This window comes from Malus sylvestris, chromosome 6, assembly GCF_916048215.2.
Source record: "Malus sylvestris chromosome 6, drMalSylv7.2, whole genome shotgun sequence".
NCBI lineage: Eukaryota > Viridiplantae > Streptophyta > Magnoliopsida > Rosales > Rosaceae > Malus > Malus sylvestris.
Window position 1 is genome coordinate 892,286 of NC_062265.1, and position 14,732 is coordinate 907,017.

At 35.4% G+C, this 14,732-nt stretch overlaps 1 protein-coding gene across 3 annotated transcripts in view; it reads left to right on the forward strand.

Annotated features, from left to right (window-relative positions):
* The window catches only part of LOC126625960 (arabinosyltransferase XEG113), a 57,059-nt gene that overhangs the window by 26,019 nt on the left and 16,308 nt on the right, over window positions 1-14,732 (forward strand). Inside the window, exon 8 of one of the 3 annotated variants that reach the window (XM_050295086.1) lies at window positions 86-487. The exons of the other annotated variants lie outside the window; for them this stretch is intronic. Coding sequence (XP_050151043.1) covers window positions 86-472 — 387 coding nt within the window. The 3' untranslated portion in view covers window positions 473-487. Of the gene's footprint in view, window positions 1-85; window positions 488-14,732 lie in introns of those variants that run through there. 3 annotated transcript variants of the gene reach the window in all.

Sequence of the window (14,732 nt, forward strand, 5' to 3'; positions counted from 1 at the left end):
CCTGCTTCCATAAACTTTTTACATTGTATGGGAGCGTATCTTAGTGTTACATCTTATAATTTTTATTCTAAATGATTTTGTTCAGATAAAACAAATAAGAACGGCTCTTGCAATTGCTTCTTTGTTGAATCGCACCCTGGTAAGAAAAATTATATATCTACTCTTTCTCTTTTATTTTAGTCTATTTTTTGGACTGAAATGTTCTGGTGATATATGTGTGAATGAATTTAGTTTCGGATCATTAAATGAGTTTGAGTTTGAGTTTAGTTTGTTTAGATGTACCTGGGTGAAATTACAATTCACCATCAACATAAGGGTTGATACAATCATCATCATCAATTTATCATATATGGAAATTGGGGGCTTATTAATACATGTTCCATTGTGCATGCTTCATAAAATATCACTGGCAAGGCTTAGTTATTATTTTCTCGTTCAAATGTGTAAACCTTGTAAGGACCTGCATGTCTAACAATATAGTGGGATCATGACTGATAATCATAAGTACATACATAGATATGTCTTCTAAGTTCTATGAGAATATAGAAATCTCAAATCAGATAAGTCTTGTATCTCTTTATATAAATCACGGGCTTCTCCTCTAATAATCCACTGGTTTTTTGTTGCATTGTAACTCTGACAAGGTGTGTGAGTGGGACAATTTATCTACATTTCGGGCCCAATTTGGCTATACATGCTCTGTGTCATCCAATATATAAGTTAATCCATCTGTTTGGCTCAGACCAGCCACACATGAGGTAGTGTTGAAACTATAAAACTCTTACATGAGGTAGTGTTGAGAATTAGACAGAAAAATAACTTTGAAGCACGTTAATACGTTTTCCTTAAAGTGATATTTGCCCCCATTCTAATATGAGTTAGCTAACAGGTCTAAAACAAATAACTTCCAGGATACAACAAAGTTTAGAATTTTAGTTTAGCAAGAACTGAAATTCCCTTAAAATATTCTAAAATGAAACTGTATGATTTTGATGGAGAGAAAGATGATAAGAAAATATTGTTTGAAGAATTGTATATCCAAATATGTAGCCGACATAGGCTATATAGATACTATGGAACCCTTTGAAGATGGATTAAAGTGTGCATATAAAAAGTCATGCTCTTTCCTGCATTATTACCACCGAATGGATGCATCTTTTAATCAAACTCGCACCCTGCTGCATCCTTTCATTTTCTAAAAAGATGCAATCCCATTGCTAGTGACATGAAACTGCAAGAAGTCATAACTTTCTGATTTCATAGTAAGAGACATATCCCTTAGTTGTACTTCTTCAATCCAAGAGACATGGAACTGCAGCCATGCTTCTTCAATTGAAAAGACACGTCACTGCAGCCATACTTCTTCAATACAAGAAATAAGGGAATGCAGCCAATCTCTCACGCAACATCATGTGTGTGTACATATATATAGGAAAATTAGTATTTGATCCTTAGTTACTAATGTTATTTGATTGAAACCTTATTAGTTTTCAGATTTTGATCAAGGTCCCTAGGATTAATACAATAATGAATTTACATGTCAGTTACATAATTTTTAAAATAAAAATTAATAATTGATTTAGGATTTTAATACTCACACCTTTATTAAACTCCTAAATAATTTTCAATTCAACACATTTCCAAAATAAAAAAAAAAATAGAATAAGTTTGTACCCCTTAATTTTTTATAAAAAGGTTTCCAATTTTTTAATCTTATATGTACCCATTCATGTAATTTTTTAATTTTAATCTTAAAATATACCCATTCTTAAATATATCAATTTGTTGTAGTAAAATGTACCTTTTTTATATAAAATCTATTCAATTTTTTTCTAATTCATTTTTAAACTTATATGGGTACATTCTTTTTCTTGATTTGAGAATGTATCCATGTCAATTTAATCAAAGAAATTTACTAATAGTATTAAGCCTAATATCTATTATTTTTTTGTGTGGTTTTGAAGAATGTACCCATATTTTGGTACAATAATTTTTTTGTTAATTTTAATGAATGTACCCATGTTTACACACACACACACACACAATATATTGGAGAGTATAATTTATATTGTAATAATTTTAATCCACAAATTATGGGGTTTTTCATTTAAAATCTCATTAATACAAACAACTATAAATTTCAATTTTTAATTTAAAAAATATAGTAACCTACATAGATGACACATCCCGACCCGGAATGTCCACAAGGACTCCGAATCGAGCTGTGTTGGCCGACACCTGGAAAGTGAAGAAGCCATAAAGTGTGACGATGTGGAAAAATATGAATAAATTTGAACCTAAGAGTGCCTAAATACCAGAGTGCGTTGGTGAGCGGGAATGAATCCACTTCACACGTGACGTTAGAGCATAAGTAAGTATAGTAGAGTGGATAAGGATTATACCCTTAGAAGTAGCCATCTATCCTGAGATTTGCCAAGAATCCTCGTCGATACAAACATTCAGCAATTAAAACCTGGAGCGGCGCAACACAGAAAGTGTGAGTGGGAAAAAACAAAGTTTTACAAAACCATTTCACTTATCAAAAGTAATAATCCCTCACCGTAAAGCCTGAATAATTTCCTAGAAAATAGAATACATATCTATATTGAAACCATACTCGAAATAGCAAAATCCACACGTATGCCATGCCCAAAATCTCAACATAATGAAATAAGTAAACTAGGTGAAATAAATCCATGAAAAGTAATATGTCAGCCGGATCCACCTATTGCGGCCTGTAAGACTGAACCTATAGCTCAACCAATATCCAAGTAATATGTCAGCCGGATCCACCTCTTGTGGCTTGTATGGCTGAACCAATAGCTCATCACATATCCAAGTAATATGTCAGTCGGATCCACCTCTTGTGGCTTGTACGGCTAAACCCATAGCTTATCACATAACCAAGTAATATGTCAGCTAGATCCACCTCTTGTGGCCTGTACGACTGAACCCATAACTCATCACATATCCAAGTAATATGTCAGCCGGATCCACCTCTTGTGGCCTGTATGGCTGAACCTATGGCTCATCATGTATCCAAGTAATATGTCAGCTGGATCCACCTCTTATGGCCTGTACGGCTGAACCCATAGCTCATTATATATCCTGCACACGAGTCGAAACCACCTCTAGTGGTCTGTACGACAGGACTGGGTGTAAATAAGTACGCTCAAGTGCTACGATCACGTGAAGACTGTGCGAATAATGGCGGGTCACCTACGAGTCGGAACCACCTATAGTGGTTTGTACGACAGGACTGTGCACCTACTTTGGATCCAAGGTGAGCGTAAGGTGCAGGAGGTGAACATCATGTGAAGGACTGTGCCCTGGCCACATACAAGAGCACTAACACCGGGGTGCAGGTTTTTGAGCTCTAACTGCATTTATTATAACATGTACGACTCATGGACAACCTGTACGAGTGTCAGAGTTGTCTATCATTGCAACCTGTACGATAAGGTCGGAGTTGCCTAAAACATACATGTAGTCATGCCATAACTTCATCATTTCAACTAATACCATAAACTCACCTGAACTTACCTGGGTCTCCTACGTTCACCTTTGCACTTCAAAGTGTTCACAATAATTATGTGCAACTAATATACATATGGATATACCATGATGAAATCTAATACTCAACCATGTCATAGCATTTTCAATTATACACACACACACACACACACACACATATATATATATATAATATGGTATAAAATGCATAAGCTGTAACGCCTTACTCCCGAACTATTTATTTTAGGGAATAATTATCCATGATAAGCCCAATTAGACACTAATTTAATTAACTATCGTTACTTACGTTTCCTTACTTCAATTTCCTGATTTTTCACACATGGATTTATGAACAACATTTAACCACCAAATCATGAGGTTAAATCTCACATTTTCCACCAATCTCCTTCACATTGCTCAATTCCCCAAACAAGGCTATTGTCTCAATTATTTAATCTCATTTATTGTATGGTTGCATCTAACGTTTCGTTAGATTGCCTACGTACCCTAAACAGGGGTCAATCCATTCGTAGTTCACACTAGTACTTCAAAGCATTCACAGTAATTATACGTAGGTAATATGCATAAATCAATTTAAAAACATTTGTGGAATTATCAATCATATATATATAATATACATGATACAAAGGAAAAGACCCACTCACCTGAGGTCCGCACTACAATTCCCTAGCACGCATATCGAGACATCACAAACCAATGTCGCCTAGAACAATTATCAAATCATGTCTCAGAGTTTTTACCTATAGAATACATAATTTACAGAAAAAACACATCCCTACATAATTCACTCCTGAAGATTTGCATCACGGATTTCCGATCCGTTACTTCTAAAGATTCACATTATGTTCCTAGAACCACGTCCTAATATTTCATTATGATCCAACGGTCGGATCTCCGCCAATTGCCAAAACCAAGTGGCAGTCAACATTTTATTTTATGAACTTACAAATCCAATTCAGGAAGATCCGTAAGTCGGATTCCCAATCCATAAGTTTCTATGGTCCTCAAATATTACGTCCTATAATGTATTAAAGTTTGGTGATGATCCAACGGTCGGATCGTCGATTCATACTTTTACCAAATAACGTGACCTAGAGAATTTAGGTTCCAACCATCAACATAAGTCATACAGTTACCAAGAATGAACTCAAGGCATCTAATTTAGCCTAAGAATGACATTGACGGCCCCTTGGCCACGCGCCGCAATAGGTGGCGATCGGCCGCCCCGACTCGCTGGAAAATCCAACTATTTCTAAAAATTACCAAATTTTACAGAAATGAAGATCTGAATGAGTAGAACAAGTTTTATATATGTGGCTAAGTCCAATTTAGCCGGGAAAGGCTCCAATTTCACTCAAACTCGTCGGAAACCCTAAGATGGGTATTCTTCGATTCGACATCCTCGATGTTCCAACACCCCTACAGCTCCTTGGGTCTTGTTCCTGGGTCCAAGAGGAGTTGATTAAGGGTGGTGGTGGGTGGTGAAACTCGTCGGATCAGAGGAATCACCGTCGAACACCTTCGGTGCTCCGGTGATGTTCTTCGCGTTTTTGGGCCCAAAACTCTTCAATCTTGAGCGAATATGGAAGAAGAAAGATTGGGGAAGATGTTGCAGGTGGTGGATATGGTGTTCCACAAAACAAAATGGTAGAAATTGGCCGGATTTTGACTGGTTTGGGTGTGCGGGTGCACTGCCCGACGGGAAGGTTTCTTCTCTTTTTATTTATTTATTTATTTATTTTTCCCTTCTCCCTTCCTGATTGGTTCTCCTTTTCCTCTCTTAAAATTGATTGGTTACCACTCCCACATGGTGGGAGTTTGAATTAATTTATAACTAAACTTTAAATAACCAATTTCAAATGTCTGTAACTATACCGATATAATCCGGACTCGCAAACAGCTTTCGCCTATGCGTTCGTACCAACGAGTACTACACAAATGCACTAAGTGAATAAGTCATACGTTTCTCTACACGTTGGTCAATGAAAGCCAAAACCTTCACCTTTAAGGCATTTTCGTAAATTCATTCTTTTAAAATTTATAAAATCGTAGAACTAGGGACGGGTTATCACAATCTATCCACCTTAAAAAAATTTCGTCCCCGAATTTTGAAATCATTAGCTAAACATAATGTACTTCAGAAGATAGGAAAAAGTATATATATACATATATGGAAGGAGGAAATCAAGGTAGAGCGGTTGCATAACAGAGAATGTCATTCCGTCGCGATCAGAGTGCATTAATTCCTCTTTCATGCCTCCAAACTCAAACTTTCCTTCTCCTATAGTACGATACTAAAATATACAATCCTTTATAAAACATAAGGTAGAAAAATAGATGTATAACAACGTAATGTCGAAGCACGTATATAATAAAGTGAAGTTAAAATAGTTGTACTGAAAACAACACCAAAAATAGAAAACTTCACCTACACACCCATATGCGTCACGCGCCTCAAAGATGAGTGTGTGCTATCTTTGGGTCAAGCCCAAACAATAATTAAATAACTAAACGTAGACAGACCTAGATGTCTACTTGTTCAACAAATTCAACACTTAAGTTTTCAATATTACAATCAGCAGCCCGTAATACCAACAACTCACTATTGTCCCGATAAGTAAGTAACAGATTCTTGAGGGTGCAATATTACCATCATGCCCCCTAGACCTGGCATTCGTGTCGTGTTTTCCGTGTTCGTGTCGTTTTCGTGTCATACCTGATATCTTAACGGGTCATGTCGTGTAACACCCGTTAAAATAAACAGGTAAAATGACCCGACCCGATAATATTAAAAGGTAATATGACCCGACCCGTTACCCGTTAAGGAAAATATATTTTAAACCAATAAATAATCAAATGAAAAACATAATACTAAATAAGTATATACATACCATATTATCACAGTCAAAACATAAAAACGCATTTGTCTTTCAAGTATTACATATTTACATACCCAAAATAAGAGCATAATAAAAACAAAAATAAAAACATTAGAACATTACAAAATATCAAATGTTCAAAAGATTTGCAAAATTAAGGGAGTTATGTTTCAAGGTTTGGAACCTTGCACATTTTCTTACAATCAAACTTTTCATTTTCATCAATCACCATGGGAAACGGTATTGGAACTTTGGCTTGATATATTATCTTCAAGAGTTATATTGATGATATTTTCAATGAGGCTTTCTACATTAGCACTCTCTTCTCATTTATCCTATAGTTATTGTTTAAGTAAATTCTTTAATAGTTTTTTAATTAATGTAGAAGTGTGAAAAATATAGAAAAGTATATAAACGCTCGTAATGACAAGCTTTACAACTTTCGTAAAGGGCTTAACTTTGAAATGTGCCACTATAATCATATAAATCATAGATCAAAATTTAACCGTCGATTGTTGTTTACATTTATGCTTCATTTTTCTCACCAAATTTTGTTTTTTCAAATTTTGTTTTTTGAAAACATGATCTATTAGAGGATACAAGAAGATGAATGGTTCAGATCGTTGGTATTATGTTCAGAGTTTTGCCGTTAGTGAAAATATTGCTTGGTGTTTATAAAGTCTCTACAAAATATATAACATCGACTCATATTTCAATTAACCGTAAATATCAGGATATGATATCAAATATCCGCACCGTTCATCTTCCTACATCTCCTAGAAGATCATGTTTTCAAAAAAGAATATTTAAAAAATGAAATTCAATATAAAGAATAAAGCCTAAGCGACAATCGACGGTTATATACAAATTTAAGGTTTATGGATTATAGTGTCGGATTTCGAAGTTGACCCCTTCATGAAAGTTGTAAAGCTTGTCATTACGAGTGATTGTATATATATATATATATATATATATATATTTTTTTTTTTTTTTTTTTTACATTTCTTACACTTCTACAATAATTATTATTAATTTTATTACTTTTACACTTAAATAAAAAACACTATTCATTACGGTTGGAGGGTTTTAAAAATCTAAACGATAATGTAAGTGTAACCATTGTCTACTCATGGAGGAATGATGAATCACGAGTGTTTATATATTCTTTCACATTTTCATACATGTAGGGATGTCTTATTGCCTATACTAATACTATACTAGTTGATTTTAATTTTGGACAACAACATGTTATAAAATTTATCCTATTAATGATAATAAGAAACTCTCATAATAAAAATAAATAAATGAATAAAACTTAATTTTTTTTAACTTATATAGAATAATAATACAAAAATATATATTTAATATAGAATATACCAATATATACAATATGGCTATTGTATTTTATAATAAATTTTTTAGTAATTAAACTTTAAAATTATAATTTATTTTTCTTAACAGGTCAAAACAGGTTACCCACGTGTTACCCGCGTGTATAATGGTTTCTTTATGGGTCACCCGATAATGACCCGATTAGTTATCGTGGTGACCCAAAACCCGTTATTTTCGTATTGTGTCACCGTGTCGTGTAAGAAACTGCCGGGTCTAATGCCCCCAATGGGAAAATACGTATAAATCATCTGATCCAAGTCTTGATCGTGTTCATGCACTACCCTTACGAGTAACATCAACAAATATCATAATCTCGATCATTCAACTATGGATAAAATTTTCGGTCATGTGCTATGGATAAAATTTTCACAGTACTTCTTAACAATGCCATACTCGAAACCAAAAACTGTAACCGTAGTTACAACCAACTTAAAAAAAAAACTATTTATTACAACTTACACACCATATAACTCAACAATGCAATTCATAACACCATAATGAGCAGATTCCTATTGAATTTCTCTCGAATTTAGCGAAAATTATGTCAAGAAGGCTAACATAATACTCGAGAATTTGAGGGTCAAATAAGTCCATCAAATTTTAAATACAAGGTAATTGAAATTAATGTATAACATCTCGCTACAACGGTAGCTTTTCGAACATTCAATCACCAACGATTAAGATTCGTTTAGTAGAGTGTTTGTTGGGTGATTGAGAATTTAATGTTCACAACTAAATGTCAATGTCCAAGCAATCCTCTAGACAATTTGCTTAATTCAAAAATAATACATAGTGATAAAAAATGTAGTCCCTCTGGACCAATGAAAAAAAATGGGTTGACTTGTCAAGTTGATCTATAAACATCGAAACATCATTATCATCATCACTACATGTACAAGATACCTCGTTCCAAAGGTGTATGATGATATTTCTCAACTCCCTTCATATACAAGAAGTGATTATGACCATTCAAACCCTTTCTTGATATTTCGCAAGTAACGTCAAAACAATACCTGTGAATTCCAATTGAGGCAGAATAGGACAGGTGGGAAGTGTTCAAGTATACATAAATCTTTTGCTGCATTAAATAGTAATACATTTGCACAATTGTGATAATCATAAAAGTTGATTTACTTCTTCCACTAATGCTGTCAGAATTTAACCAATTTCAAATGAGAATATATTTGAAAAGTCCAAGATTGATAAAGGTCTCTAACACGTTTCTCCACCAGGAAGTATCATTCGGTTTTTCAAATAAAGATAATAACACTTTACTCTAGTCATGAATAAGATGGTTCATTTTGGAACGATTTTAACCGTTGGAAAGTCTAAGCGATTCATCATCATGTTACCTCCCCCACAATTAAAATATCTAAAGAACACGTCATCATGGATTTCTAAATGATCAATGTTGTGGAGCCAAAAATAATCACAAGGCGACATGTGGATTTTTGGTAAAAATGACAAAGTTGCCCCTGAGACACACCGGATGTCCTACACGTGAGCAGTGGACAATCATTCTTTAATCAAGCCAAGAGTGTCCAAAAAAGGTAACCAATTCCAAATTATCTCATCCATCCTCATCTTAGGTAATTACTTCATAACCTACAAATTATTCCATATAAATGGAGATTAATTGGCTAATTAATCCATTAATCACCAATTAAATCACCCATTTTCACACCAAAAACCTCTAAGGGCCAGCCACCTCCATTCCCTATATATATGACCCTATTTTTTCTAAAAAAAGGAGGTCCAAACTCTTGCAAAACTCCAAAAAACTCTCCAAAAACTCTTCTCTCTAAATTCTTAACTTTGGCTTCGGAGGTTATTTGGCCAAAGCACCCCCCATTCATCGTGGGCGCGTTAGGCTTGATGAGTATATTTTATATTATATATTTTACCCTAATCTTAGTATATTTTGGTTAATATATTGGAAGAATTTTGATACTTTGAATTGTATTTTCAATATAAGACTTTCGACTTCCTCTGGAGCAAAACAGGACCAAATGGACGAATTTTGGAGTAATTCTAGTTGGAGGACGTTCGTGAGTCACTTATCTTGATCGTATCAAAATTTGGGATTTTTCTACCAAACGGTTATTTTCTGGCGATAAAATAAAGGAGCGATGCGCAGTGTTGAAAAATGACGTTTTTGGGCTTAAATTGCGTTTTTGGAGCCCAAGATGACCTCGGATGGGTTCGTGGCCTTCTGGAGAAGTGTTCAGAATATTCCAAACATTAAATCCAGCTATATTGGACCAGTTTTGGAGCAGCTTATGGGTCCAAAACGTGGCTGTTCAGATTTTAGAAGAATTTTACCATTTAATTTAGGGTTATGTTTCCTATTTTATAGGAATTAATTTTAGTTTCCTAGGGTTTGTGTGGAGGCCGAGCAAATATATTGCTTGGCCGTCTACCATATTTCTTTACGCTTTATTTTATGCAACTTTGGAGACAGAGAGAATTACTAGGGTTTTGGAGATTTTCTACTTGAAGGTGTTTTGAATCATTTTCTTAATAATATTTTCTATGATTTCAATTATGAATATGCGTAACTAATTTCTTTTGCTAGGGCGAAGCCTTGAGCCTTAGCATGAATATGTGATTTTTATTTAATTGCTTATGATTGATTGCATGTGTACTTTGAATTGTTAATCACCGGGATAAAAACTATCTAATTGTCGTAATGCCTGATCAACATTAGGATCTTTAGAAAAGTAATTTGATGCAATTTTGGTCGGAATGGCTTCTTGTGATTAATAATTGTAATTTCACTTAGGATGAATATCACGTCTTAAGGATTGCATGGTTTTTCAAAGGATTTTCATAAAGCATAATGAGTCTTTCATGTTCAGATTTGATCCGAACGTCCGGACGGGTTGTGTCACAGCCCGTCCCGGAATTTTGATTCCGATGACGTGAAAGTACTAAAATACCCCTAAGTGTGACAAGGTGCGTAAAACAATGTTGGATCTTATCTAAGTTATAGTTTTGGTTAATTATTTTGTTATGTAGCTTAAGATCTAGGGTTAGAATTATTATTGTATGTGTTAAATTATATCTAGACTTAGGTGGGAGCCCCACTTCCTGAATTCCTTCCCTAAAACCCGTAAGCTTTACTCTCTCTTCTTATCCCTCTCAGTAACACTCTCTCTCTCTTTCTTCATCTCAGGAACTCTCTATCTCTCTCTTACTCTCATTCTCTCTCAAACTCTCGGACAAATACCCAAGACCTTGAAAACTTCACAAGTTAAGTTGAGGAAGGTAGCATCGTGTTCGTAAGGACCATACGAACACATTGATATTGTTTTCAGGTAAGATTTCCCATGATTCCATGTAGAAAACTTAAGCTCCGAGATTGCTACTGTTCATGAACTTTGATTTCGTTGTGTTTTAGGCTAAACTGAGGTCATAGGGAGCTCTAGGAGGTTCCCACGAAGCTCGGAGTGTGAAGTTTGGGAAGTTTGGACGTCGAAGTGACCCAGTTCGACGTTTGGCCGAATTTGGAAGATTTGGAAAGGTTTAATCCCGTTGTTTTTAGTGTTTTAAATTAGTATAATGTGATAGAGGTTGTGAAATGCTTCATTTTGGTATAAATTACGTGAAAAATGGACGAAAAACGAAGGAGAAAAGTGGATTTGAAATTTTTCCAGAAACCGGCGAACAGTCGCCGGCGACCGGCGACTCGCCGGAGAAGACAGGGAATCTTCCGTCAAAATTGACGGAATATTCCGACGCCGTTAGTTAACTTTAACGGAAACCGTTGGGTTTTAACAGAATATTCCAGGAATATTCCCTAACGCCGTTCACTGTGCCGTCAGTGTGCCTGGCACGTGGCTGCGCGTGGGCCGCGCGTAGGTCCGTGCCACGTCAGGCGCGTGGGGGCGCGTGAGACCTCCAAAAATTATTTTAAAAATATGGGGATGATCCTGAGGTTGTGTAGGTCACGATGGTATATTCATATACCCAATTTGAGCATCGTATGAAGAATTTATTACCTAGTTTGGTTTAGGTGCGTTAAATGATTGTTTTAAGTTATTTCACTTCTAGGTGGAACTTATAACGAGGACGAGCACATCCAGGGGCGTCAAGGGGGTTACGACCCGGCGACATACCAGTGAGTGGGCATTGCTTTCTATATATATATACCTATATACTCGAATTCCCCAGAAATCAAATTTAAATGAAAAGTATATTGGAATGAAATGAAATATGATTTGATTGCCATGCATAGAATGTTATGAATATTATGAACTGTCGTATGATGCATATATGTATGATGGTGCTGTGGACGCACAGGTAAGTATTTAATTAATATTATGATGATGATGAGATATATTGAGCTCATATCCTGCACCATGGTTTAGTGCTTATAGTATTCACCGCATCGCACGCTCGCCTTGGATCCAAGTAGATGCTGGTCGTACAGTCCACGCGGAGTGGGTACGACGGGCCAGTCGTAGAGTGTTAGTGAGATTATGACTGGTGGGTGACCTTAGGTTATTGTATACAAATGATTGATGAGAGAAGCACTAGAGCGAATATTACCATGAGTCGTTCAGACTACATTAGGTGGTTCCGACTTATGTGCAGAAGGCCGGACAGGTCACGCGGAGTGACTCCGGCAGAGTGAGATTGATAGATGTTGAGCTCTAGGTTCAATCGTTCAGGGCTATTAGAGGGCCTCCGATTGATTATTTCTTTTACCTGATTTATATTATGTCAATGCATTCATACTAAACTGTTGAAAATGGCATGGTACATTCTTTATTGAATCTGTTATAAGATTGATGATCGAGACAGTTGAGATATATATGCTATATACTATTTTTCTGGGAAAGTATACAGGTTTTCCAAAAAGGGGTTATAATTGTGGATTTATGAAATGATTTGGAAAAGCTTTATTTTCGCCCACTCACGTTTTCTGTTTTTCGCCCCTCCAGGTTCTAGTTGATAGTTGAGGCGTTGGTGGCCTACGAGGACTGCTTCGGCGTTCTGACAGACTAAATAAATGTAGGATTCACCCGAGGGTGTTGTAAAATAGTTATGGTCCTACTTGACTGCACCTAGACGCTTATGCTCTGTTTATGCGTGTTTAGTACACTCTCATGCACATAGAATGCTAGGTTGTAAATAACTGCATTTAGTAGTTTTCGTTGACTCGTATTTTATTATTAAATCGTTTCCGCTTGCGTTATGGTTACGTCACGCTCACGTGACGGCCAGCACGTCCTAGTCTTCGGGTTAGGGTGTGTCAGGTTGCATGTTAGCTATACGTTCTATGTTGGAGGTTCCAAGTAGAATATGAATTAGGAAAATCTAACCTTCAAAGTGGCATGTGTAGATCATAAGTAATTGGTAAAAAATCATAGGATTGCTAGGTGATGGTGGAACCCTAGTGCTTTCTTAATTTGATTCTCCCAAAACTGTTTTATTTTCTCTCTAGCTCTAATATTGCAGATTGTTTATTTTAATTCATTAATTTCGTTTTTATTTTAATTAGGTTATAAAATAAATCACCTCAATTTCTACTTTACAATAATTAAAAGGAATCTGATTAGTTTCGAATTATTTAATAATTCCTGTGGAGACTACCTTGCAAGATCCGTTTATACTACAATAACCTTGTGATTCTTGCAAGTAAAATAGGAGATTTAAACCCGTTCACATGAGTAGTAAAAATCCTTTCAAGGCTCTTGGCCTTGACCTAAGGTGTTGATTGTTTTATAGGTGCAATTTTGTCCAAGAAGAAGAAGGCGGAAATTTGCATCCACAAATGTCATCGAAAGATGTAAAGAAAAGGTAAGGTGAGACAACAATTCTTTGTTAGAAACTTTATTCATATTTAACATCTCAACTAAATTGACCTTCCTCGGTTGGTATGTGAAGAAAAACACCACAGTTGAGAAATTGCTAACAATTTGTCGATAAAATCAACAAGACCAAAGATATCTTGAAATTCACAATACCTTGTGAGAATTCCAACTTTTTTCCGCTACTACCTTTGGAGAAAAGAAAAGAATATCATTGAAAATCACATCTCCTAAGAGAAGTACCAATTTACACAAAGGTAATATTTGAGGAATTTTATGTGAAGCTAACTGTTGATAATTGGAGAATTTAATTTCGTTAATAGAATATGTAAGATAGTCATCTACAAGACTATTATGAATTTATCAAACTACACAAGGAAACTTGAGTTACAAAGGTTGGTTGATAAGAAATAGGGAGAATAAATGTGATGTTAACAAGGTGGATCAATGGTGTATTCTACTTCTCGCATTTGGTAGAATCCCAAATAAAAATTTGAGAATTGATGCCAAAGGTAAAACTCTTCCAAATGTACTAGGAACTGATTCCATAATTCTAGGGAAAAAAACTTACCACTTCGAGAATTTCTACTGACCTTAGATATAACGATTCTTATTCATGTGCCAAGGCTCATCAAAATGACGAGTATAGCACTAAAAGTAATGTGGAATTTAATATTGGTTGGAGTGTTCTAAAGTCAGAAAAATAAAATTTTCTAGTAATCTACTTTAGAACGGACTTAAACAAAAGTCGATCTTCCCCCTGAAGATCCAGAATGATCACTTACGTGTTTGGAAAAATTTGTGCTATCAGAGACCAAAGTGATTATCCCAAGATGTTCTTTCGTCGAGTGCTACCCCTATAGCACTACATTGTCACTCAAGACATTTCTGAAAATTTCGACAAAAACTAAAACTTCGTAAAGATCTGGTAAGTGAAACATTAACGGGTACTGCCAAGGAATCAAGACTATCAATGGTTTCCTAACTCGAAAAGATTGGAACAAATGACTAGATAGTAGTGGAATTGATAGGAAATTCTCCCCCCTGAGATACACAACTATCAATATAGAAGTCCTACTTCAAGGCCATCAACTTATCCCCAAGTCTACAT